This window comes from Pelobates fuscus, unplaced genomic scaffold, assembly GCF_036172605.1.
Source record: "Pelobates fuscus isolate aPelFus1 unplaced genomic scaffold, aPelFus1.pri scaffold_24, whole genome shotgun sequence".
NCBI classification, from domain to species: Eukaryota; Metazoa; Chordata; class Amphibia; order Anura; family Pelobatidae; genus Pelobates; species Pelobates fuscus.
Window position 1 is genome coordinate 354,125 of NW_026961888.1, and position 24,528 is coordinate 378,652.

The following is a 24,528-nucleotide window of genomic DNA, read 5'->3' on the forward strand; positions in this document are numbered from 1 at the left end:
AGGAGTCTGTCTAAAATTTGATCTCTGTCCTCTTCCAGGTCTCCCACCCTCGTGTTTACTTGCCTGATGTCTGCAGAAATGGCGGATACTTGATCTTGCACGGAGGATTCGAGCTTCGCTATCATGCTAGCCAGTTCCTCCCTGGAAGGTAGATGTGCGAGAGTTTCTCTAATGTTTGCTAGTCCATCTGCGATGCTGGTTGATGGGGAGATCCCTTCTCCTGTCTCGCTGGGGTCAGGCGTTTTGCGCGGGCAAGATGGCGTCGCCATGTTGTCCGTTAGGCCTTCTCCGAGTACTTTTACTGTATCTCGGAAATACTTATCGAGACCGCTCGAGTTTCTTGGCGTGCCCGATTCTTGGGTGTATAAGGGCTGAGTCTGTTTCCTTTTGTTGCCCATTAAATAGATAATATCAGTTTTTTATGCCAGTATTGTTGCCGCCGGCCGGGAGCTCACAGCACTTGCGACCGTTCACATCGGATGTCAGGACACGCCCCTTTGTTTTTGTTTTGTTCACTTTTTCGCAAACATTGTGGGAGGGGGTAGGGTACAGAAAGGAAAAAGGGAAGGGTTCAGGTATAGGGATACATCAGTTGGTTTTATTTCAACTGTACAGGTAGTAATATTTCAACTTATTACAGCATTGTTCAGATCGACAGTGATGAGCATTGGTTTTGGTAGCATGGTTGTGTACTGCGGCGTACTTACGAGGTAATGTTTGTTTCTGGTTTGGTGTTATGTTGCTTTGCTCTGCGTCTTGGGGGGTTTTGTGCGTCTGAGGGCGGCTATGCCTTTACCAGTGTATGTACCTCTCCGGTGATTGCGGTCTAATGCTCGATACTCCTCCACGTATCTCTTTTTCTTTATTTATCAAGTAACTATTCAGTAATTATGTGATTTTGGGGACAGTCTCTCACCACACGGGCGTGTGGGGGTAGTTTGAGTCGGTGTCTCATTGGGTGTTGCTGAGCGTCCTAATTTTTCCCCACGTCTCGTGGGCCGTTCGGACGCTCGGGCGTGTGCCAAGCTGTGCCGTTGCCATTAGTTCATATGACCAGTTTTGATCAACCTGTTTCACCAGCTCGGTTATCGTTGGCGTGGTGGTTTTTTTCCAGAGCCTAGATATTAGTAGGTGGGCAGAAATCAGAGTGTGATATATAGTGATTTTAATATGTTTTGGGATGCCCCCTGGTATCATGAATAATAGGCATTCCTGTGGCTGGTCCAACCTTGTGTCAGGCAGTAATTTTTGGAGTAAATGAGTCACCGCTTCCCACAGTGGGCTTATTTTGTCACAGGACCACCAGACGTGGAGCATCGTGCCCACCGCCCTTCCGCATCTCCAGCATACATTGCTGGTGTGGGGCCATATTTTATGTAGCTTCGCTGGTACTAGGTACCATCGATACATGATTTTGCGTTGCAATTCTAGGTGGGTGGCGCAGGCAGTGAGCCCACGATGTGCCGAGTACGCCCTGTCCCACTCATCATTAGAAAATGTTTGGCCTATTTCCCCGTGCCATTCTCTTTTTATGTGCTCTAGTGTGTGTGTTTGTGCGGAGACTAGTTTTTGATACCCCCAAGACATTGTCTTTTTGAGAGGCGCCGCTCCCACGCATTGCCTTTCAAATATCGTCATTTCTTTACTGTCGCTGATACCTGTTTGGTGTTTCAGTTTGTCTGCTACATATGATTTGAGTTGTAGGTAGGAGAATGTGGTCTTGGTGGGCAGTGTGTATTCCTTCTGGATGTCTAGCAGTGTTTTTAGTTTTCCCCTGTCTATAACTTGGTATATGTGGTGTATACCCCCTTTCTTCCATGTTTCCCATGCGAATGTGGGGATTTCGATGCCTATTGTTTGTATTGGCGTGGCCATAGATAGTTTAGGGCTCGACATCATTTTATGTTTCATTGTGTCCCACATTCTTAACAGGTTCTGTGTGCTGGGTAGTAGGGCCTCACGTGTGTGCTTAGGGCATCTATGTAACCATAATATAGCTTTGAGGTCTTGTTGAGGTGCCCAGTGGGATTCTATTGTTACCCATTGTGGGGTTTGGGTCGGGAGGTTTATTTGTGCTATGTTATGGAGGTATGCTGCTCTACAGTACGCCGTTAGATTTGGCAGGCCCAACCCCCCTTTGCTCACTGGTTGTTGCAACGTTCCCGCTGCTACCCGTACCTTTTTTCCTTCCCATATGAATGTGTTAAGGGAATGTTGCATATTTTTTAGGAACTTTTTCGGGATGGGTATTTGCAATGTACGAAAGAGATATTGAATTTTGGGTATAAGTGTCATTTTTACCGCAGCTATGCGGCCTGTCCAGGATAGAAACTTTCCCTTCCATTTTTGTATGGTGTCCATGATCACTGTTCGGAGACTTTCGTAGTTTAGTTTAAATAGTCGTGCTGGGTTTCTGGGAATCTTAAGTCCCAGAAACGACACGTAGTCGTCCCTCCAGTCCAGTTGAAATGCCATTTTCAGCCTGTCCACTAGGTCACTATCCAAATTTATCCCCAAAGCTTGCGTCTTAGTGACATTTAACTTGTAGTACGAGACTGCCCCATACTCATGTATTTGTGCCATCAGGTTTGGTAAGGATATTAACGGTTGTGTAATTGTTACCAGGATATCATCCGCGAAGAGGTTTAATTTGTACTCTCTCTCTCCCAGGGTTATTCCCCGTATGGATCGGTCTGCTCTTATGGCTGCTGCCAGTGGTTCCAGCGCTAGAATGTATAGTAACGGGGATAAGGGACATCCCTGTCTCGACCCATTAGTTATCGTAATTTGTTTAGACATGAATCCAGCATTCAGTACCCTTGCCGTGGGACGGGAATACAGTGCTTTTACTGCACTCAAAAACCCCTGGGGGAATTTGTATTTGCGGAGCACAGCTTCCAGAAACGGCCAGGCAAGCCGATCAAAAGCTTTTTCGGCATCCAGGGAGAGTAGAACACCCCCTCCCCGGATCCGAAGCAGGCTGTGCACAAGGTCCACTACCTTCCTTGTGTTGTCGGATCCCTGTCTACCCGTGGTGAAGCCCACTTGGTCGTCATGTATCAGTGTGGGGATGATGTGGGTGAGCCTGGTGGCTTGGACTTTAGCATATAACTTGGTGTCAGTATTGAGCAGCGATATCGGTCTAAAGTTTTGGCTACACGTGGGGGATTTCCCTGGCTTGGGCAATGTAACAATATGCGCTTCTAGCATATCTGCGGGGGTTTTCTCTTTCTGCGTGGATACATTAAACAGGTTGGCTAGGTGTGGGGTCAAGGTGCTGGCAAATTTCTTATAGTAGGCGTTCGTGAGGCCATCCGGCCCTGGTGCTTTCCCAGGAGGGAGATGTGTGATGGCCTGCAGAATTTCGGCCTCGGTTATAGGGGCCTGTAGTGTGTTTATTTGTTCCTCTGTTAGTGAGGGTAGGGTTATTTTTTCCAGGTAGCGTTCTATGTTCCCAAGGGTTGGCTGTATGGTGTTTGGATCTTGCCCTAAATTGTACAGGGTCGTATAGTAGTCTGCAAATATGTCGCTGATGTCTTTGGGCGTTACTCTTTTCTCCCCATTGGAGTTTAGTAGGTACGGGATCTTTGTGTTCATGCTTTTTTGTGTTAGTCTTCTGGCTAGAAGTTTGCTCGCCCTATTGCCTTGTGTATATTGCGTCGCCTTGAGTTTTCTAAGGCTAAATCCCATTACTGCCAGGTCGTGTTCCCTAATGTCATTTAGTTGTTCCTTTATTTTCGTCTGTAGCATTGGTGACGGGGTCAGTTGGTTTTGTTTGTTGAGGCTATACAGTGTTTTCAGCCAGCTTTTCATTTTTGCCTGAGATTTCTGTTTCAGTGCGCTAGCTTTCCCTATGATTAATCCTCTGATTACTGGTTTGTGTGCTTGCCAGAGGGTTTCTGGGGAAATGTCTGGGTGTGTGTTCGTCTCAAAATACTGTTTAATGTCTTCCCCTAAACGCTCGCAGAAACGCTCATCATGTAGTATGGACTCATTCAGGCGCCAAGGGCTGCGATGTTTGTAGTCATAGGCATCCTGTAGTTCTAGGGTTATGGGGGCATGATCGGACCACGTGATGGTACCTATGGAGCAGGCCTTAAGCTGATTTAGGAATGAGCCTTTTATGTAAAACCCGTCTATGCGAGAATACGTGTTGTGTGCTTGAGAAAAGAAAGTATAATCTCTCTCTTCCGGGTGTAGCACCCTCCATGCGTCGTATAAGTCATGGTCTCTAAATAGTCGCGTTAGAGGTTTACATTCTCGTGTCAGTGTTGTGGACCTGGGTGTGTGTGGGGGGACCGTGGTGTCCCATCGCGGATCCAGAATGTGGTTCAGATCTCCACATATGGTGGTAACGCCTCTTTGAACCGGTGTGATTTGTGCAATCAGTTTATGCAAAAAATTTCTCTGATTTGTGTTGGGTGCATACATGTTGATTATCGTGTGTTCCAGATTATTAATTTCACACACTAGTATTATATATCTCCCTTGCGGGTCTATAGATTCGTATAACAGCTTAAAGGACACATCTCTACTGATTAAGATAGATACTCCCCTAGTTTTTGATGTGTAGGTGCTATGGTACTGCGTGGGGAATTGTGCCCGTGCTATGGTTATGGTCTGTTTAAGGTGGGTTTCTTGTAGGCATACAACATCGGGGTGTATTTTGTGCAGATCTCTGGTCAGGCAGTGGCGTTTCACCGGGGTATTCAACCCCTTTACATTATGACAGTATATTCTCATGTTCTATTGGGTATACTGGCGGTTGTTTCGTGGGTCATTGGGTGGCAAGATTTGTCTGTAGGTGCTACCTTCTTTAGTGAGTATCCTGATCCTAAGGGCTCGTGTAGCAGTCCCGCTGCTCATTCCCCATGTGACCAACTTTATTCTCTGGAGGTTCCCTGACATAGGTGTATGCTCTCCCTGATTTGCGCTTGTCTTGTGCTTAAGGGTTGACCTGCGGACTGGTCCCTGTTTGGAGGGTGAGGGTTGGAGAGGTGGGTATAGGTAGGGTGCAACAGTAATGCAGTCTTTTTCCATAACATAGGAAGAAAACATTACAACATTTAACATATATACAGTAAAATCAAGATCAGTGTACATTTCCCAATGAAGGGTGAGGCACTAACTAGATAGTGCCGGGTAGGAGCGTGGTAGTCGTGTGCGTGTATAAGAAGTAGAGATCAGTGGGTGAGCTCGCTAGGCCCGATATGTGCTGTCATTCATCACATGACAGCCATGTCCGTGTCGTGTGTTGATTACTTATCGGTAGATGCGGGTGAAGCCTGGGTTCTTTCTTCCCTTACAATGGCAGCCTGCTTCTACCAGTGTGTGCAACTACTTTTTTTTTTTTTTTTTTTGTTTTTTTTTTTTGTTTTGTTTGTAACGTGTCTCTGCCCTATCAATAGGCACTTTTTTACCCACGGGAACTATCTCTCGTTCCCGGTATCGTCTATACGTTGTTTCATCTGTTTGCATGTGTGTGGTGCAGCCTCATGGTATAGCCTTGTGTTATGCGGATGTGTGGTGTAATTATACTTGCGACTCGTTGGATGACCAGTCTTGGTCGGGACCTCGTTTGGTACCGCAACAGAGTCCATATATTTGTCAGTCAGTTCATTTTTTTTGCTTTTTCCACTCCGGTGGCATTCTGGCTCGTGGTGCAGCGTTCTTTCCCTCTGGGTTCGTTGCAATGTTCCAGCTGCGCAGGATTTTCCGACCCTCCTCTGGTGTGCTGGCCGTCGTCACCGTACCGTTTCTCCTTATTAGAAGGCGGATTGGGTATCCCCATCTGTATTGCACATCGTTCTGTCGCAGTGCTTCCGTGATGTCTTTGAATTCTTTTCTCTTTTGAAGTGTGGCCGCTGATAGATCAGTGAATACTTTGATGTGTCTGTATTTCTGTGGCAATTCACGTTCTCCCCTTGTGGCTTGTAGTAGTGCCTCTTTTACATGGAAGTAGTGCAGATGTGTGAGCACATCCCTGGGGGTATCTTGTGGTAGGAACGTTGGCTTTTGGACCCTGTGGTACCTGTCTAAAAGTAGTACCTCTGCGGGCAGGTCTGGTGCTAGTTCTTTAAAGTACCCTATCAGGAACGCATGGAGCTCCTGCTGCTTCACTTCTTCAGAGATGCCTCTTATTCGTAAGTTCTGGCGCCTAGAGCGATCCTCTAGGTCCATTACCTTGCGCTGTGTGAATTCCAATTGTTGCTGTACATGCTGCATCTGGTCAGCCATGTCATTATGTGCTGCAGCTTGGTCTTCCACTCTCTGTTCCACATGTGTTGTCCTGTCTCCCAGTTCTTGCACTTCTTTGCGAAGTTCCCGCAGGGTGCTCTGGATTGAGGTGAGAATTTTGCTGGACATGTCGTCCAGACAGCTCTGCAGGAAATCCTGCGTGACAGGCAGGTTTTGCGGCCCAGGAGACGATTGCAGCGGCACTGTGTCATTCCCGCCGTCGCCATCTTGGTCCCGTTCCGTGAGGCCTGAAGTTTTAGGCGTCGATGTACGGGTCTGAAAAAAGTCGGATCGGTCCGTTTTTTCCGTTTGTTTTTTCTGCTTCGTGTTAGCCATGATGTTTCCCAGTAGTCAGGTCTTTTGGAGTCAGCGATAAGCTTTTTTCTTAGCTTTGTTGGGCCGGCGGCTTGCGGAGCTCAGATCAGTGCGACCATCCGCGTTGCTCGCTAGGCCACGCCCCCACAGTGTGTGTGTTTTAATATAACTGGTCTTAGTTGTTGTTAGAGGGTAAACATAGATATATAACATACAATTATGTAATTATGTAATTTAAAAATTGCCACGACTAAGAGCTCTTCTGCTATGATCTTACTACATCCTACCTGAGCTACCTGTCTGAACAAACGAGGATCAAAATCCCTTTTCTCTGTTTCTTTACGACACGAGCTTCAACCCACCTTGATAACACGGGCCCCTTCCCTTTCTTGCATAAGAGTGAGAAAGAAAACCTTGGAATATATTCTTTTAATAGTTATCACAGTAATGTTTGTGGAGAACATCAGGCTCATCCCAAAGGAGATGTGTCAGCTTTCACCGGCTCTGCTAGATCGTGACAACCCTCGGGACCCATGGAGCTGCTAATGAATTCTTGGTTAGATAGTTTAGTACATTCCACGATAGATGGCATCGACCTCCGTCCTCTTATTTTACCTAAATGTATTCGTTTTATCCATTCGGAAACACAGTGTGAGAGCAGAGTGTGAAAAGATGGAGTAGGGACAGTGGAGGGTGTGTCATAAGACTGTATCCAATCAGAGCGTGGTTAGATCAGCCAATGAGATGCTAGCTGGAGATGTATAATTTGGAGGCTGCTGCGGGCGCGTATTATTGCTTGATCTTCATAGAGAATAGTGACCATGTCTGAAGCCGCCCCAGCTCCCGCCGCCGCACCTGCGGTAGAAAGCGCCTCCAAGAAGAAGCAGCCCAAGAAAGCAGCCGGTGTCAAGAAAGCCGCTAAGCCCTCCGGTCCTAGCGTGTCCGAGCTCATTGTCAAAGCTGTGTCCGCTTCTAAAGAGCGCAGCGGGGTGTCCCTGGCAGCTCTGAAGAAGGCTTTGGCTGCTTCTGGTTATGATGTGGAAAAGAATAACAGCCGCCTCAAGCTGGCTCTCAAGGGCTTGGTGACTAAAAGCACTCTCGTCCAGGTCAAAGGAAGCGGAGCTTCCGGCTCCTTCAAGCTCAACAAAAAGCAGGCGGAGAGCAAGGACAAGGCTACCAAGAAAAAGGCACCGGCTAAAGTCAAGAAGCCTGCCCCGAAGAAAGCCACCAAGTCTCCAGCCAAACCTAAGAAGGTAGCTGCAAAGAGCCCGAAAAAGGCCAAAAAGCCGGCCGCCTCCGCTAAAAAGGCCACCAAAAGTCCGAAGAAAGTCAAAGCCGCCAAGCCCAAGAAGGTAGTGAAAAGCCCGGCTAAGAAGACCGTGAAGAGCCCTGCCAAAAAGGCAGCCAAACCCAAAGCCGCAAAGAGTCCTGCAAAGGCTAAAAAGGCAGCTCCCAAAAAGAAATAAGCCTTGCTCGCATTTAATTTTATTTTCCAAACCCCAAAGGCTCTTGTAAGAGCCACCACATTCTCATTTCAGAGCTATATATCAGTGATGGCAACGTGTTTGTTTTGGTGTCATGTCACACATATCGTTCCCCCTCCATCCCTCATTCTAAAGTCAGGAATAACCTAATGAATCCTGTAATCCCAGCATCTAGTGCTCGAAAAGATTACACAGGAATGTATCTTGTCGGTGTGGCTAAGTCCCCGTATACCAGTGCTACACTTGAGCGTTGATTTTTTTTATTTTTTTTTGGCTTAGAAATTCCCTCCGTTCTAAGATACTGAGGGTGTTTCTTCATTAAATTGCGAAAGGCCAGTTTTAGTGAGAAACGCATATAATATATAGAATATCACACAGTGTCCTTCCAGACTAGATTTAATGTTATTGCCTTTTTCAGTAAGATAATAAAGCAGAACATATTTTAGGGATTGCGATTTTGTACATGGTGATAATAAAAGGGACTGTCCTCGTCCTCTCTCCACGTGTGAAACGGGCGCTTATTTCGATATTCAAAGAGTGATAAAGCCCAAGAAATGATACCTTGTGCAGTAGCTAAGCCGACTATCAAAGAAACACTAAAGACATGATAAAATGATTATACTTCAAAAGACTTCACGATTGTGAAATCTTTTGAAGCATAAACAGCTTTGGTTTTAAAAGCCAGAACCATTTCGAGCACGGAAGGAGAGGGTTAAGCATATTATTGAGAGGAAAAAAAAAAGTGAAGGGGCGTGTTTAAAACGCCCGCCTCCTTTGCTGCAGGTCCCCATACGGTCCGTCCGAGGAGTATATAAGGAAGAGCTTTGCAAAGCATCTCATATCGTTCGTGCAGAAAGAAGAGCAGAACCATGTCTGGCAGAGGCAAAGGAGGAAAGGGTCTCGGAAAAGGTGGCGCTAAGCGTCACAGGAAGGTTCTTCGTGACAACATCCAGGGCATTACCAAGCCTGCAATTCGTCGCCTTGCTCGCAGGGGAGGCGTGAAGCGTATTTCCGGCCTCATCTATGAGGAGACTCGCGGGGTGCTGAAGGTATTCCTGGAGAACGTCATCCGGGACGCCGTCACTTACACCGAGCATGCCAAGAGGAAGACTGTCACCGCCATGGACGTAGTTTATGCTCTTAAGCGCCAGGGCCGCACTCTCTATGGCTTCGGAGGTTAAAACTCGGGCTTGACTTTACCGCACACCCCATTAACCCAAAGGCCCTTTTCAGGGCCACCCACTTTTTCACTAAAAGACTGAACCTAATCACTTTAACCCCTTCCACACCTGATAAATTGCCTGCTATCTACATAGATACACCGAGAAGGAGATAGTAGTAGAGGCTGCTCCCAAACATCTAGACGGGAAAGGTTGCTAAACACTGTATTTGTAGACCGCATTTTTGAACCATCGGAGGATTTGGAGCCGCCTTCTGTTAATGGTAGGGGATGTAAAAAAATATGAGCAAGTACGTACACACACACTGTCAAGAAAGCTCTGGTTTTGGTGTATTGTTACTGTTGCCTACATTTAATACATGCTTGCAGCCACTTAAATAGAAACATTGTTACTAGCTTTGCATATGCACTCCTGTGTTAACTATGTATTCTCCTCTAAGCGAAAAAGTAGTCTTTTTCCTGCTGCCTCTCCACACGATGGATTCTAAATAGTGAAGTTATTGTAAAATCGCCAGTGAAATAGACCAGCAGAGATGATGGCTACATCGTTGCCTGACGTGAAAATGGGATATGTGGGGACATTTGAGCATTGTAGTGTGTGGGCTCCGTAGCTAGCCCGCTCAAAGTCACAGGCTAAAAGACACGTTTTTATGAATGTGTTGGAGCTCGTTCGAGTGCAGATTTGGTGGCTCTTAAAAGAGCCTTTGTGTTTTGTGTTAGCAGGTTTCAACTTAAGCACGTTCGCCTCGGATCCTACGAGCCAGCTGGATGTCTTTGGGCATGATTGTGACCCTCTTAGCGTGGATGGCGCACAAGTTGGTATCCTCAAAAAGACCAACCAGGTAAGCCTCGCTAGCCTCTTGCAGAGCCATGACAGCAGAGCTCTGGAAGCGCAGATCAGTCTTGAAATCCTGAGCGATCTCACGGACAAGGCGCTGGAAGGGCAGCTTGCGGATGAGCAGCTCGGTGGACTTCTGATAACGGCGGATCTCCCTGAGAGCCACAGTTCCTGGACGGTAACGGTGAGGCTTTTTCACTCCCCCGGTAGCTGGGGCGCTCTTTCTAGCAGCTTTGGTGGCTAGCTGCTTGCGGGGAGCCTTGCCTCCGGTCGACTTACGGGCTGTCTGCTTAGTTCTGGCCATTGTAGCAAAACGAAAGGGAATGAACGCTGCTCGCTGTAGCCTGGGCTTTATAGCCGATACGGCGTTTTCATTGGTTCATCAAGTGGGTGGTATGTTCTGATTGGCTGAAAACAAATAGTAAACCATTTCAAAATACCCGCTCAAATCAACTGCTTCTCATCCCCTCCCCCACATTCAAAATGCCCGCTCAAATCAACTGCTTCATCCCCTCCCCCCTCCTCCATCTATTGAGACCACGCGCCCAAAGAAGGGATCTAAGCCTTTAGTGACCCTTCCTGTCCTGACAGCATTTATTATAGACGCTACTAGTTGAAAGGAATGGCAGTGGGCAGTAATGGACGTATTCCTCCCAACATACTTATTAATAGCTGTATAGGCTTTATCGAGGGGGAGGGGTGCATGGGACATTGACCTCTTACACATGCAGAAAGGCCGCTTCTTTCGATGGGATAGAAGCCACGTCTGATAAAGGACTTTCACTCACAGGACGCTCAGTAGCCATACAAATGAGCTCCAGGAGACAGAGCAGCAGGAAATGTTACAAAGCATCCACTTATTGAAACAATGTTTTCAGCCGAGAGGCCAGGCTATTAAGGCTGCGTTAACTCATCCAGCAGCACAGACAACAGAGCTGTAGCGCCGCTAGGATTTGAACGCTCATAGTAGGTTTCACCCGGCATGTCCTCCAGACAGCGGGAGAGGGGGGAATCCTGAGAGTGAGCGACATGTAGAGATGCCCCGCTTAACAAAAGAGGACCTGTACACTATATACACTTGCCCCAATTGGTATTGATTTGCTGCTGCGTTTATCATAGACATGCATGGCAGCCATTGATTTTAACTAGTTCTATAGCTGGAATGTTGGACAGGATATGGACTGCAAATGGGACTCAGTCAGTGCTGTGACAGAAGCGCCCTAATATTTTAGCTTGCTTATGAGCTGCCAGCGTGGTGTGTGTGTAGATACAGGGAACGGTTTGCGCGCAGCAGAACAATTAATCGGCTCTTTGTGGAGAACGTGGGTGGCTCTTAAAAGAGCCTTTGTGTTTGGTAGGTGAGGGAGGCAGGTGCAGCAGCTGTCCGCTTTACTTGCTCTTGGGCTTGTGGCTCTCGGTCTTCTTGGGCAGCAGCACAGCCTGGATGTTAGGCAGGACACCTCCCTGGGCGATAGTCACTCCTCCCAGCAGTTTGTTGAGCTCTTCATCGTTACGGACAGCGAGCTGGAGATGGCGGGGAATGATGCGGGTCTTTTTGTTGTCTCTAGCGGCATTCCCTGCCAGCTCCAGAATCTCAGCGGTCAGGTACTCCAGCACTGCAGCCAGATAGACGGGGGCACCGGCTCCCACACGCTCTGCATAATTGCCCTTCCTCAGCAAACGGTGGACTCTGCCGACTGGGAACTGAAGTCCCGCTCGGGATGAGCGAGTCTTCGCCTTTGCACGGGTCTTTCCACCTTGCTTTCCGCGGCCAGACATGTTTGTTCTTGATTGAATGCAAGAAGATGAAAACTCCTCCCCTACCACAAGCTATTTATAAACACACTGTGCTCTGTGATTGGATGACTTTACAAGCAGCCAATTAGAGACACGTTATACAGGGAACCAATCTATTGCTGGAGCTAGTGTTAAACAGCCGCTTCCTTACGTCATCTGACTTTAGCAACCAATCGCAGGAAGGGAAGCGGAAGGGCCTCATTTACATGGTCCGCCTATAAATAGAACCGCCGGAGCAAGCAGCTTGCTATTCGCTCGCGAGCTAACAGCGTTAATCATGCCTGATCCAGCAAAGTCCGCACCAGCCCCCAAGAAATGCTCCAAAAAAGCCGTCACCAAGACTCAGAAGAAAGATGGCAAGAAGCGTAGAAAGAGCAGGAAGGAGAGCTATGCCATCTACGTGTACAAGGTGCTGAAGCAGGTCCATCCCGACACCGGCATCTCCTCCAAGGCAATGGGGATCATGAACTCCTTTGTCAATGATATCTTTGAGCGCATCGCAGGAGAAGCTTCTCGCCTGGCTCACTACAACAAGCGCTCCACCATCACCTCCCGGGAGATCCAGACTGCCGTGCGCCTGCTACTACCCGGAGAGCTGGCAAAGCACGCCGTGTCTGAGGGCACCAAGGCTGTCACAAAGTACACCAGCGCCAAGTAAATGTCCGCCTCCCTGACCACCCGCTAACACAAAGGCTCTTTTAAGAGCCACCCACACTGTCTCTCTCAGAGCTGGCATCACACCCATGCATCAACTCTACAGCTTACTTGCTGCCCACCACAAGCTCACGCAAACGTGTAGCTTTCCTTTCACTTAACCCTTTCCATGCTGTCCTGTAACTCTGAAGATCTCGAGCTGCTCGTGTTTGCACATTTTAGACACTTGTATCACTCACATGCTGATTTAGCCACCTAATGCTCAGTTTGCTCCGCTCTATTACTTTCAAGTCTACCTAGATACCGGACTTGATCTTAGAAGATATTCGTTGGGCGGCTGTATATCTAGTAACTGTAGATTAGGGACAGGCTTCTTATTCAGGGTAGCGCTTGAAGTCGCATTAGGGATATTATAAAAGCTGCTACTGTAGGAGATCTTATACCTAATACTTTACCAAATGGCTACATGGCCAGGGATTTCACTCGATAAGTGTATCCGTTTCTTTCTCTTTTGTTATAGCCTATTGAAACAATGTTTCACTTCATCCTGATACTGTCTATTACTATGTTGCAACTCATGGAAGCCTAGTATGTGGTTCTATCGTCTTTTTGCTCACGCTAGTATTTTACTAGACTTTAAAAGGTCTTTTTGACATATATACCTCAAAACAGCTAGTGTGCAATATCTAGCCTACCTACCCTATTTTCTATCATTTCCACTAGTTATGGGGAATGTGCGCAGGCTTACTTTGGAACATTTAGCAGGCTTTTCCCTTTATTGCACATTGGATATGTACGGATTTATTTTTGTAATTGTCTTTATTTTGTGTAAGTCTTGATATTGGTGACTTCTTTTGGGGTATCCCACCCCTTTAGCTTTATTCTTATTAAAGGTTTAGTTGTATCCATTTGTTCAGCCAACCCCCGACTGAATTAGATACCTGTCCTTAGAAAGTATCTACATTAGTCCACATACGATTGTTCATTACTTTTTGGATACATGGAAATCCTCCTTTTTTTTTTTTTTTTTTTTTGATTTGGTGTTTGCCAGTAAAGAACAATTTAGACCATGGAGGCTTCATCTAAATATCAGCATGATGATTTCAGTGTCTGCAGACATGTTGAGCTTATTAAAGACAATCTGATAAGCCTGTTTTGATCTTAAAGACATAAGCATTTTATTTTTTTTGTAACTTGCCTTTTTTTCCTGTTTATTGCGCCAACACATTATACACTTTCTCACCAGATGTGCCTGTATACACTCAAACAGCGTTTTCCAATTGGTTTTCTGCAGGAACCTATGGTCCAGCGAGAACAAAACTGGAGTTCTGTAGTGATTTGCCCATTGGGTAGCCCATACACTTAAAGAAACCTGATGGGCATTGCTGCAGAGGGACTCGGTAAGCACTGTTTAATTGCCCAACGGAATCCCTGTAGCATGAGATGCTGGGAAGTGACTGACTATCATTACCTCCCAGCTTCAAATAGAAAATGCTGCACTGGAGGGAGAGAGACCGCAGTCGGCACTGAGCAGCGATTTAGGCGGCTGCCTAAGGCCTAACTCGCCATCGGGCAGGCATACTGTGTCAGGTACAAGGACCCCACACCTTGCCCGGTATGCTGCTGGTTGCGAGGTCCCTCCACTCTGTCCTGAGAAGCAGAAAGCCAGCACAGTCTGCAGCTCCGCTGACTATGCAGTGTCTCGCGATCTCTGGCCAATCAGACCGTCGCCGCGGGATACCACTTCAATGCTCTGTTTTCTGGATATTGTGAGGCACTGCACAATCTGCAGCTCACACCTGGTGGAGTTGCAGACTGTGCAGTCTCTCAGGGCAAATTGTAGAGAGAGCTTACTGGAGCACCAGGGATCAAAGACACCAGGGGCCACCAGTTGCAATCCCCTCCCTCACTTTCACACCACTGTGCAACCCGCTCCCTTACTGTGTCACCCCGTCTCTCCCTCAGGCACTCTACCACCGTTCAACCTCTACCACCGTGAGGTTGGAGTGCCTCGTGTCGCCTGCTGCGTTCAGATAGCTGGGGTGGTGATTGATGCCACAGTCTGTTCCCCCAGTGGGGACCGGGATAACCCCCACCGGTCCAGAGGGGGGGGGGGGGGGTAGGAGACCTGTAGAGACGCTTGGTGTGTCTGGCGTCGGGGTGAGCGGCCGTCTCTCCCCGGCTCCAACTTTAGTAGGCCGCACTCGGCGTTTCGGTTTCCCTGCCTCGACGGGTTTCAGAGGGGTGTCCTTCGGTTCCGCAGTGCATTCCCAGCATGGGTAGCACAACCCGGTGAGTCTGCGGTCAGTGTAGCCGTTGAGTTTGACCCAAATTTGGCCCGTCAGGCGAGAGCTCGTGGTGCCCACGTCTGTACTGCTTGGCGGTCAGGCTCCGCCCCCTGGGTACGGATTTTTATTTAGCTTTCGGGTATTCACCTTTTTTCTCTACTCGCTGACACATATCAAAGGTTTGGCTATATCCCTGTATGATCCGATGATTCGCTTTCCAAATGCCTAATTGCCCTGCAAGGGGAATATCATGGCTGAGCTTCAAAATGCCCATTTGGTATAGTAGTCTTTGTGCCCTTAACGTAATCCTCTAGTTTGTTTGTTTGTCCGGTAGGTTTCCGGGGTTATATTGTATTGAACCATTCATTTCTCCTTGACCTTCTCGTATAGATGCATTTCTGATACTGCTCGATATGCCTCTGCCGGACAATTTGCTAGTTAAAATAGGTGCCCGGTTGTTTGTTGAAACACTTGAATCCACAGACAAAAACAACCTAGACCTCACCACATATAAAACACTTTTGGATAAACGCTCAGAGCTAGCCACCCTTAATGGAACACAAATCAAGAAAAGTCTTCTTCTTACCAGACACCGGTACTATACCCAAGGGGGCAAAGGGGGACGACTATCAGCGCAAGCTCTAAAAACACAAAGACAAACCACATTTATCTCATCCATACAGACTCCACAAGGGACCAAGTCAAATCTGATGGCGGACATCATGCTAGCCTTCCAGGAGTTTTACCACAAACTTTACAACTTGAGGGACTCTCCCCCCAGATGTTACTGACATAAGAGCCTTCCTCAAACAAAGGATCGCCAAGACAATCCCACCCAACGTACAACAAAGACTTGACTCTCCCACAACTAAAGAGGAGTTAGAAGTAGTGATACACTCCCTCCCACTAGGAAAGAGCCCGGGCCCAGATGTCTTCACGGCCAAATACTACAAGAGCTTTTCCATCCAGCTCATACCCCCACTCCTAGACGCACTCAACTCCCTACTTAAAGACAATTCCATACCCCCACAGGCATCGGAAGCCACTATTGCACTCTACCCAAACCAGGTAAAGATTTGACCCAATGTGGGAGTTATTGGCCTATCTCACTTAAAAATATTGATTTAAAAAATGTTCACTAAAACACTAGCTAACCGCCTACGCCTCAAGCTCCCAGAGCTAATTCACCCAGGCCAGGCTGGATTTATACAAGGCCGAGAAGCTAAAAAATAATATCACCAAACTCATTAATCTCATGCATCACTCTGAACACACAAACACCCAGACACTGTTACTCTCCAGAGATGCCGAAAAGGCTTTCAACAGGGTGGACTGGTCCCTGATGCTTGCCACCCTGGAACAGATGGGCTTTGGCCCAAACTGGCTAAGGTGGATGGGAGCTATATACTCCAGACCAACGGCTAGGCTACTCGTGAACGGCCAACTCTCACTCCCAGTACCCATCTCCAATAGCACCCCTCTTTGTTTCGTCCTGGTCCTGGAGCCATTCCTCCAGGGAGTTAGAGAAAATCCTAACATCAAGGGTTTCAAATTTGGATGGGCAGAACACAAAATATCAGCATTTGCAGATGACATGCTATTCACGGTCTCCGAACCCAGCTCCTCACTCCCTCATATACTGGAGGAGATGTCTCTCTATAGCAAAGTGTTCACCTTTCATGCCACTCTAGGTAAATGTGAACTCCTCCCACTGAAAGTACTAAACTCGACCAAAACACATCTACAATCAAACTTCCCATTCTCCTGGGGAACAGAGCATATAACATATCTGGGGGTAGCACTACCATCCGTTATCTCACGACTATATGAAACCACCCCCCACCCCCCTGCTAATCCAAGCTAGAACTAAAGATCTTACTAAATGGCACACTTTGCAGTTCAGCTGGTTTTGCAGGATAAATATCCTGAAAATTAGTATTCTCCCAAGAATATTATACTTGCTGCAAGTTCTCCCGATCACTCTACCCACAACCTTCTTTGCTGCCATACAAAAACTATTTACGACATTTATTTGGTCCCACAAACGCCCCAGGCTAGCCTATCAGCTGCTCACAAGATCAAAGACGGAGGGGGGTCTGGGGCTGCCAGATGTGGAACGATACCACAGTGCAGTACTATTGGCCAGGATTTATGACTGGACAGGCAAGAAAACGACCAAACAATGGGTAGATGTAGAGAATAACATCTTCCGTGTCCCCATACACACAATACCATGGCACAACTCTGGCCAATCCTTCCTTATGCACAAACAACACCCGACCATTACTCCGACACTGAGAATGTGGTCACACATGAGTCATTGGCGGCGGACATATCACCATACCCATCACCGCTATATCCACTGACTCACAATCCGCTCTTCAAGCCTGGTGAATCGGGAGCGGCATACAGATAATATCATACCACAGCATACCTACCTTCACGAGACCTCCTTGACAATGAGGGAGTTAGGCCCCTGTCGTCCCTACACCCGCAGGGAACTCCCACGACCCTTCAAAAATTTCTCTACGATCAACTCATTCACTTTTTGCGGACCAACAAATACCCCCAACAAGGTCACCGAGCACTGACCAAATTCGAACTTACGTGCACCCAATGCACACTCAAAAAGAAACAGGTCAAAACCACATATGCCTACTACAGGACACTAGCCAACCAATCAACCTACTCTACAAAAAACACTGGGAACAAGAACTGCACTTATCTTTCGCAGATAATGACTGGAAGCAAATATTCCTCCTGACACAAAAATCATCCACCAGCTTAGCGACACAAGAAAGTAACTATAAGAAGATAGCTAGATGGCACTACACCCCATCCAAACTCAAACGGGCATTCCCAGGCACGTCCAATAACTGCTGTAGATGACTAGAGGCCATTGGGGACACGGCTCACATCTGGTGGTCATGCACGGTGAACCAAAAGTTCTGGTCACGGATCTCCAGTCTCATACACCTCATAACGGGAACCACCATACCCTACCCACCTTAAACACTCCTATATCTTATATTGCCTCCCTCCATACCAAGGGACACTAGGACCCTAGACATACATCTGCTCAAAGCAGCAAATCTGCTTATCACCCTCCACTGGAAAAAAAAAAATATACATGACCTCCTGGGAACCCTAGTGTAACTTCATGAACACCAGTCAAACAGACCGATAGTGACACCCAGCTGGAGATAATATGAGACCTTGAACTACCAGCGAATCTATTTGAATATCAACACCCTTATTATTTTTGGTCTTCACTTCCCCTCTATGTCGACTACAAGTATTTCTGTTACTGAATGTGAACTTTGTACTAGACATTATGACTAAAGCAGCAATGTTATACACATTTTTGAAGTATCAATTGTTACATTTGCAAGAATTTTAAAATAAACAATTTCTAAAAAAAAAAGGAAAAAGGAAAAAAAGCCGAACAGACACTGCTTGATCCGTTTTAGGTCAGCTTTGGGATTTCTAGGTAGTCTCAGTAAAATCCATTCTGAGTTCTCCTTATAACCGGCAGAAAAAAAATAAAAAAATATATATATATATATATATATATATATATCTGCGAGCGGTTCAACAGAACACTGCTTGCCGAGACTGGGAGCGACTCCTACCGCACTTCTTATGTGCATATTGGGAGGTGCCGCAGGAACTGCTTTGGACTATTATATGGGAGAAGATTACGAGGACCTCATCACAGTGCATTGGGATGGGGGAATGTGCTAAAACTCTGTGACCACATGGAACAGTTGGCTAAGTTGGTAAAAGAGAACCTCCAAGCTGACAAGGGGTGACAGAAAGTATGGTATGACCGGGGTACCCGACTGCGTAGTTTCCGTGTTGGACAAAAGATTAAACCGGTCTGACATGATTAATTACAGGCGGCATGGCAGGGTCCCTACAAGGTGGTGGAGCATATCTGCAATACCACCTATGTGGTAGCCAGCTGTGCAGATGAGAGAGTAAACTGCTCCTTCCACGTTAATATGCTTAAAGAGTACAAAAAAAGGAAGGACAATGTAACTGCAGTGTGCGCCCCAGCTTCTGAGGATCTAGACAGCCTCGCATTACCTGACTTGCTAGAGGGAGACTCCCAAGTTGACCTTATCGCTCAAGTCAAACTAGGAGACAAACTGACTGATAAAGAAATAGTTCAGGCCCACAAATTATTGAAAGCTAAACGAAAGACCTTCTCCCAAGACCCTGGGTACATCACCCTGGCTGTACACAACGTGGAAATCCCAGGACAAGCACCTATGAGGCAACCACCCCTACCACATTCTCGAGGCAGTCCGGTAAGAGATACGGAAGGATATACAGTAAATGCTGTGACTAGGAGTGATTGAGGCTTCAGACTTGGCTTGTAGTCCTAGTACCGAAGCGGGACGGAACAACACTCTTCTGCGTGGACTACAGGCGACTGAACGATCGGACTCTTACCAACTCTTATCCCATGCCCTGGAGGAACTATTTCATCATATAGCATGGGGACAGTATCTCGCCACAACAGACCTATGCAAGGGCTACTAGCAGATTCACCTGGCCGAGGAGGCTATCCCCAAGTCGGCATTCGTCACCCCGCTTGGCCTATTCCAATATCAGGTCATGCCGTTCTAGATGAAGAATGTCCCAGCCACCTTTCAACGTATGGTGGATAGGTTCCTCAATGGCTTCCAGGAATTTGCACGTGCGTACCTGGACAGCATAGCTATCAATTGTGACTCATAGGAGGAAGATTTCCCATGTAGGGAAGGTTATCGGCCGAATTAGAGCAGCTGGCTTAACTCTGAAGCCAGACAAGTGTCACATTGGTATGGCTGAAGTGCGGTATCTGGGACACAGAGTAGCTGGGAGACTTCTGCCCCTACCCGAGTGGCCACCACACACTGGATAACACAGTTCTACTTCACCCTTTACTAAGTCTTGGCTCGTGTTTTTTTTTAAATTCTTTATTTTATTTGTGCATGAAAAATCACATAAAGCACACAATGCCACAACAGCTAGAGCATGCAGAGCGTCATACATAGATTTACATTGGTTAGGCATTAAAACATAGCACAGTTTTATGGATTATTATCGCATGACAAAGAGTTATATCTAATAATATTATCAATAACAGCGTTAAACTAGGTTATCCAGGTTAGATTGTTATCAGCTATATATATCAGAGAATTTACAACATTGAAAACAGGTTAGACTACAATGTTAAACCGGTGAGCTATAAAACCACCTGGTAAGCACGTTAATAGAGGTGAGATATCCCCAGCAGTACCTTTCTACATTAGTAAGCATGTTGGTAGCCTGGCTGTAATCAGGCTAAGTTAAGTAATGACATGCAATTAGCCGGCATAGATGTATCTGTGCCATGGAGTAATAAAACGAAAAAAAAAAAAAAAAAAATAGATAATGCTGCTTCTATCTATAACAAGCTCGTGTTGGGATAAAGTCACCCTCACAGGCCAGCAGTATGCATAAGGGCTAGTACTCGTGTTCGCCAAGAGGGACAGTTAATGTCCAGGGTGTAGTAGCAGTTTGTGAGTACGTCTCTCAACAGTCATGCTGTCCCAGGGCCGGTCCGACCCTCAGCCTGTTCCCCGTCTGGGAGAGTGCAGCAGGTCTGTGCCAAGGTGCTGGTCATATCGGGTGTTGGGCATTGCATGATGGGTGACTACCTTCGGGTGGGCCCGCTGCGTCTCCGATTTCTCCGATGTAGGAGCCGCTTTAGAGGCTGTTGGCGGTCCCCGCTGTTTGGTAGGCATGTAAGGGGTACGGAGATGAGTGCACCCGCTTGTCAGCTCTGTGTCGGGACGCTTTGTGCGGCTTCCTCCTCCGCTTCCCCGCTTGTGTAGCGCCAGCTTTCCGCCCTGGCTGTGGTGGTTTGTCCCCGTTCTGTGGAGGGCTTGTTGCAGCCGTGGGTCTTGTTTGGCTCTGTTTAGCTTGTTCCCAGTATTGCTCCCAAAAGCGTTCAAATGCCAGGGCAATGGGATCCCTGGAGTCTGGGACAAACTTGGTCACGTGTTGGCGGCCATCTTTGCCCACTCCAAGCCGCACTCTTGCTGGGCTCATGTTTGGGTGAGACAGCTATACTCTGTGCAAGAGAGCTTAATCACTAGGACCCTGTTACAGGTTAGGAAAGTTTGGATAGACCCCAGCCAAGCTGCAGCGGGTAGGGGCTATAGCACTACTGGTGTCCCAGTGATAGCTAGGAAGCAAGCTTGGCAGAGGTGCCCAGTCAGGGTACCATGCAGTCCATCAAAGTGTGTCCAGGATTGTGTGTCCATGAATGGAGACCCCATGCTGGGGGTCTGTGTATAAATTCTGTGTGCCTTGCCTGAATAAACCAGATCTACTCCCAGCACTGGCGTACATACCGCGGTCGCAGGGGTTGCAGCTGCGACTGGGCCCGGCCCACCAGGGGGCCCGGCCACCTAGCGACTCGGTATGTACGCCAGTGTGGGCAGACTCTTCTACTGGGGGGACAAGGAGCTGGCCACATCAGGGCCCCCGAGGCCGGCCCTGGTGTTACCGGGCGCGCGCGCGCGAGGGAGCACTCTCCCCTGAGCGCTCTCTGATCAGCTCCCTTGCGCGCCCCGCACTTATGCTGCAGCCGGAATATGAAGTTATATTCTGGCTCCGGCATCAGTAAAAATGTGCGAGGGAGCTGGGCAGAGAGCGCTCAGGGGACAGTGTTCCCTCACGAGCCAGCAGGACCGGCCGCCGGGCAGCCCCTGGACTGGACTGGAAAGGGAGGCTGCGGGATTAAATCTGAAGAAAAAAAACACACAAAAAACGTGTGTATGTGTGTTAGTGCTACAGTGTGTGTGTGTGTGTGTGTGTTAGTGCACATTTTTGTGCCAGTGTGTGTGTTACTGTGTCTGCTAGTGAGTGTCAGTGAGTGTGTTAGTTTTTGTTTGCGTGTGTTACTGTGTTTTAGTTGTGTGTGTCTGTTATTGAGTGTGTGTCTGTTAGTGAGTGTCAGTGTGTGTGTCTGTGTGTGAGTGAGTGTGTGTGTCTGTTACTGAGTGTGCTAGTTTGTGTGTGTCTGTTAGTGAGTCTGTTAGTGAGTCTAGTGAGTCTTAGGTTAGTGAGTCTAGTGAGTCTTAGGTGTCTTAGTGAGTGTGTGTTTGTCAGTGAGAGTGTGTGTTTTATAAGTGAGTGTGTATGTGTCTCTGTCTGTCACTGAGTGTGTCTTTGGCAGTAAATTTGTGTGTCTGTTAGCTAGTGTGTATGCGTCTGTTCGTGAGAGTGTGTGTGTGTTTTAAACCCCTTAAGCACTTACCTTTCTCCAGCGCCGGACTCCCTTGGCGCTGGGGATCCCTCCGCCCCGACCTGCCTCTCAGCTCCCAATGCGCATGCGTGGCAAGAGCCGCGCGCGCATTCAAACCGCCCATAGAAAAGCATTACTCAATGCTTTCCTATGGACGTCGAGCGTCTTCTCACTGTGATTTTCACAGGGAGAATCGCGGAAGCGCCTCTAGCCGCTGTCAGTGACACAGCCACTAGAGGCTGGATTAACCATCAGTGAAACATAGCAGTTTCTCTGAAACTGCTATGTATTCAGCTGCAGGGTTAAACTAGAGGGCCCTGGAACCCAGACCACTTCATTGAGCTGAAGTGATCTGGGTGTCTAAAGTGGTCTTTTAAGTGTATGTGTATCTGCATACACTTGCGTACATACCGCGGTCGCAGCCCTGCAGCCCTGCAACCCGGAGCCTGCCGCCATCTGTTGCCCGCGCAGAGTAAGTGCGGGGGGAAGGGCACGGATCAATTTTAGCACCGGGGCCCCATGGGTCGTGTGTACGCCACTGACTCCCAGCATTACGTTTAGACAAATGTATTTGTGGAAAGCTGTACTAGCTAATACAACGGGAAAGGGAATCCATGAAGGTGATACCCTGGTGGTCCGCCACACAGATCAACATGTTAGCTCCTAATTTGGTGCTAAAATCAGGACAATTTTTGCTGTCATGTTTTTATCATGATTTGAAATAGCATTGAAATGTTTTTGATGTTTTGGAAAAAAGTCCCTAGAGTGCGGAACTCATTGCTGTTGTTTACTGTGCCAGACCTACACCAGGCTTCATAAAGGATTTCCTGGAGAACACAGTGTGTGTGTTTTAATATAACTGGTCTTAGTTGTTGTTAGAGGGTAAACATAGATATATAACATACAATTATGTAATTATGTAATTTAAAAATTGCCACGACTAAGAGCTCTTCTGCTATGATCTTACTACATCCTACCTGAGCTACCTGTCTGAACAAACGAGGATCAAAATCCCTTTTCTCTGTTTCTTTACGACACGAGCTTCAACCCACCTTGATAACACTGGCCCCTTCCCTTTCTTGCATAAGAGTGAGAAAGAAAACCTTGGAATATATTCTTTTAATAGTTATCACAGTAATGTTTGTGGAGAACATCAGGCTCATCCCAAAGGAGATGTGTCAGCTTTCACCGGCTCTGCTAGATCGTGACAACCCTCGGGACCCATGGAGCTGCTAATGAATTCTTGGTTAGATAGTTTAGTACATTCCACGATAGATGGCATCGACCTCCGTCCTCTTATTTTACCTAAATGTATTCGTTTTATCCATTCGGAAACACAGTGTGAGAGCAGAGTGTGAAAAGATGGAGTAGGGACAGTGGAGGGTGTGTCATAAGACTGTATCCAATCAGAGCGTGGTTAGATCAGCCAATAAGATGCTAGCTGGAGATGTATAATTTGGAGGCTGCTGCGGGCGCGTATTATTGCTTGATCTTCATAGAGAATAGTGACCATGTCTGAAGCCGCCCCAGCTCCCGCCGCCGCACCTGCGGTAGAAAGCGCCTCCAAGAAGAAGCAGCCCAAGAAAGCAGCCGGTGTCAAGAAAGCCGCTAAGCCCTCCGGTCCTAGCGTGTCCGAGCTCATTGTCAAAGCTGTGTCCGCTTCTAAAGAGCGCAGCGGGGTGTCCCTGGCAGCTCTGAAGAAGGCTTTGGCTGCTTCTGGTTATGATGTGGAAAAGAATAACAGCCGCCTCAAGCTGGCTCTCAAGGGCTTGGTGACTAAAAGCACTCTCGTCCAGGTCAAAGGAAGCGGAGCTTCCGGCTCCTTCAAGCTCAACAAAAAGCAGGCGGAGAGCAAGGACAAGGCTACCAAGAAAAAGGCACCGGCTAAAGTCAAGAAGCCTGCCCCGAAGAAAGCCACCAAGTCTCCAGCCAAACCTAAGAAGGTAGCTGCAAAGAGCCCGAAAAAGGCCAAAAAGCCGGCCGCCTCCGCTAAAAAGGCCACCAAAAGTCCGAAGAAAGTCAAAGCCGCCAAGCCCAAGAAGGTAGTGAAAAGCCCGGCTAAGAAGACCGTGAAGAGCCCTGCCAAAAAGGCAGCCAAACCCAAAGCCGCAAAGAGTCCTGCAAAGGCTAAAAAGGCAGCTCCCAAAAAGAAATAAGCCTTGCTCGCATTTAATTTTATTTTCCAAACCCCAAAGGCTCTTGTAAGAGCCACCACATTCTCATTTCAGAGCTATATATCAGTGATGGCAACGTGTTTGTTTTGGTGTCATGTCACACATATCGTTCCCCCTCCATCCCTCATTCTAAAGTCAGGAATAACCTAATGAATCCTGTAATCCCAGCATCTAGTGCTCGAAAAGATTACACAGGAATGTATCTTGTCGGTGTGGCTAAGTCCCCGTATACCAGTGCTACACTTGAGCGTTGATTTTTTTTATTTTTTTTGGCTT

At 47.5% G+C, this 24,528-nt stretch overlaps 4 protein-coding genes across 4 annotated transcripts; 3 read left to right on the forward strand and 1 right to left on the reverse strand.

The window, feature by feature from the left end:
* The first annotated feature begins 7,370 nt into the window (after window positions 1-7,370).
* LOC134584841 (histone H1B-like) lies at window positions 7,371-8,018 on the forward strand. The gene has a single exon (XM_063440659.1). It carries the CDS (start codon window positions 7,374-7,376, stop codon window positions 8,016-8,018), a length of 645 nt encoding a protein of 214 aa, XP_063296729.1. The 5' UTR covers window positions 7,371-7,373.
* An 887-nt stretch (window positions 8,019-8,905) lies between these two features.
* LOC134584783 (histone H4) lies at window positions 8,906-9,217 on the forward strand. The gene has a single exon (XM_063440609.1). The coding sequence runs from the start codon at window positions 8,906-8,908 to the stop codon at window positions 9,215-9,217; it is 312 nt and encodes a 103-aa protein (XP_063296679.1).
* Window positions 9,218-9,947: 730 nt separating this feature from the next.
* Window positions 9,948-10,358, reverse strand: LOC134584812 (histone H3). The gene has a single exon (XM_063440634.1). It carries the CDS (start codon window positions 10,356-10,358, stop codon window positions 9,948-9,950), a length of 411 nt encoding a protein of 136 aa, XP_063296704.1.
* A 13,231-nt stretch (window positions 10,359-23,589) lies between these two features.
* LOC134584842 (histone H1B-like) lies at window positions 23,590-24,234 on the forward strand. The gene has a single exon (XM_063440660.1). It carries the CDS (start codon window positions 23,590-23,592, stop codon window positions 24,232-24,234), a length of 645 nt encoding a protein of 214 aa, XP_063296730.1.
* The last annotated feature ends 294 nt before the right edge of the window (window positions 24,235-24,528 follow it).

Bases quoted from the DNA above. Each gene is read 5' to 3' on its own strand.
- LOC134584841 (XM_063440659.1), top strand. From the start codon at position 7,374: ATGTCTGAAGCCGCCCCAGCTCCCGCCGCCGCACCTGCGGTAGAAAGC.
- LOC134584783 (XM_063440609.1), top strand. From the start codon at position 8,906: ATGTCTGGCAGAGGCAAAGGAGGAAAGGGTCTCGGAAAAGGTGGCGCT.
- LOC134584812 (XM_063440634.1), bottom strand. From the start codon at position 10,358: ATGGCCAGAACTAAGCAGACAGCCCGTAAGTCGACCGGAGGCAAGGCT.
- LOC134584842 (XM_063440660.1), top strand. From the start codon at position 23,590: ATGTCTGAAGCCGCCCCAGCTCCCGCCGCCGCACCTGCGGTAGAAAGC.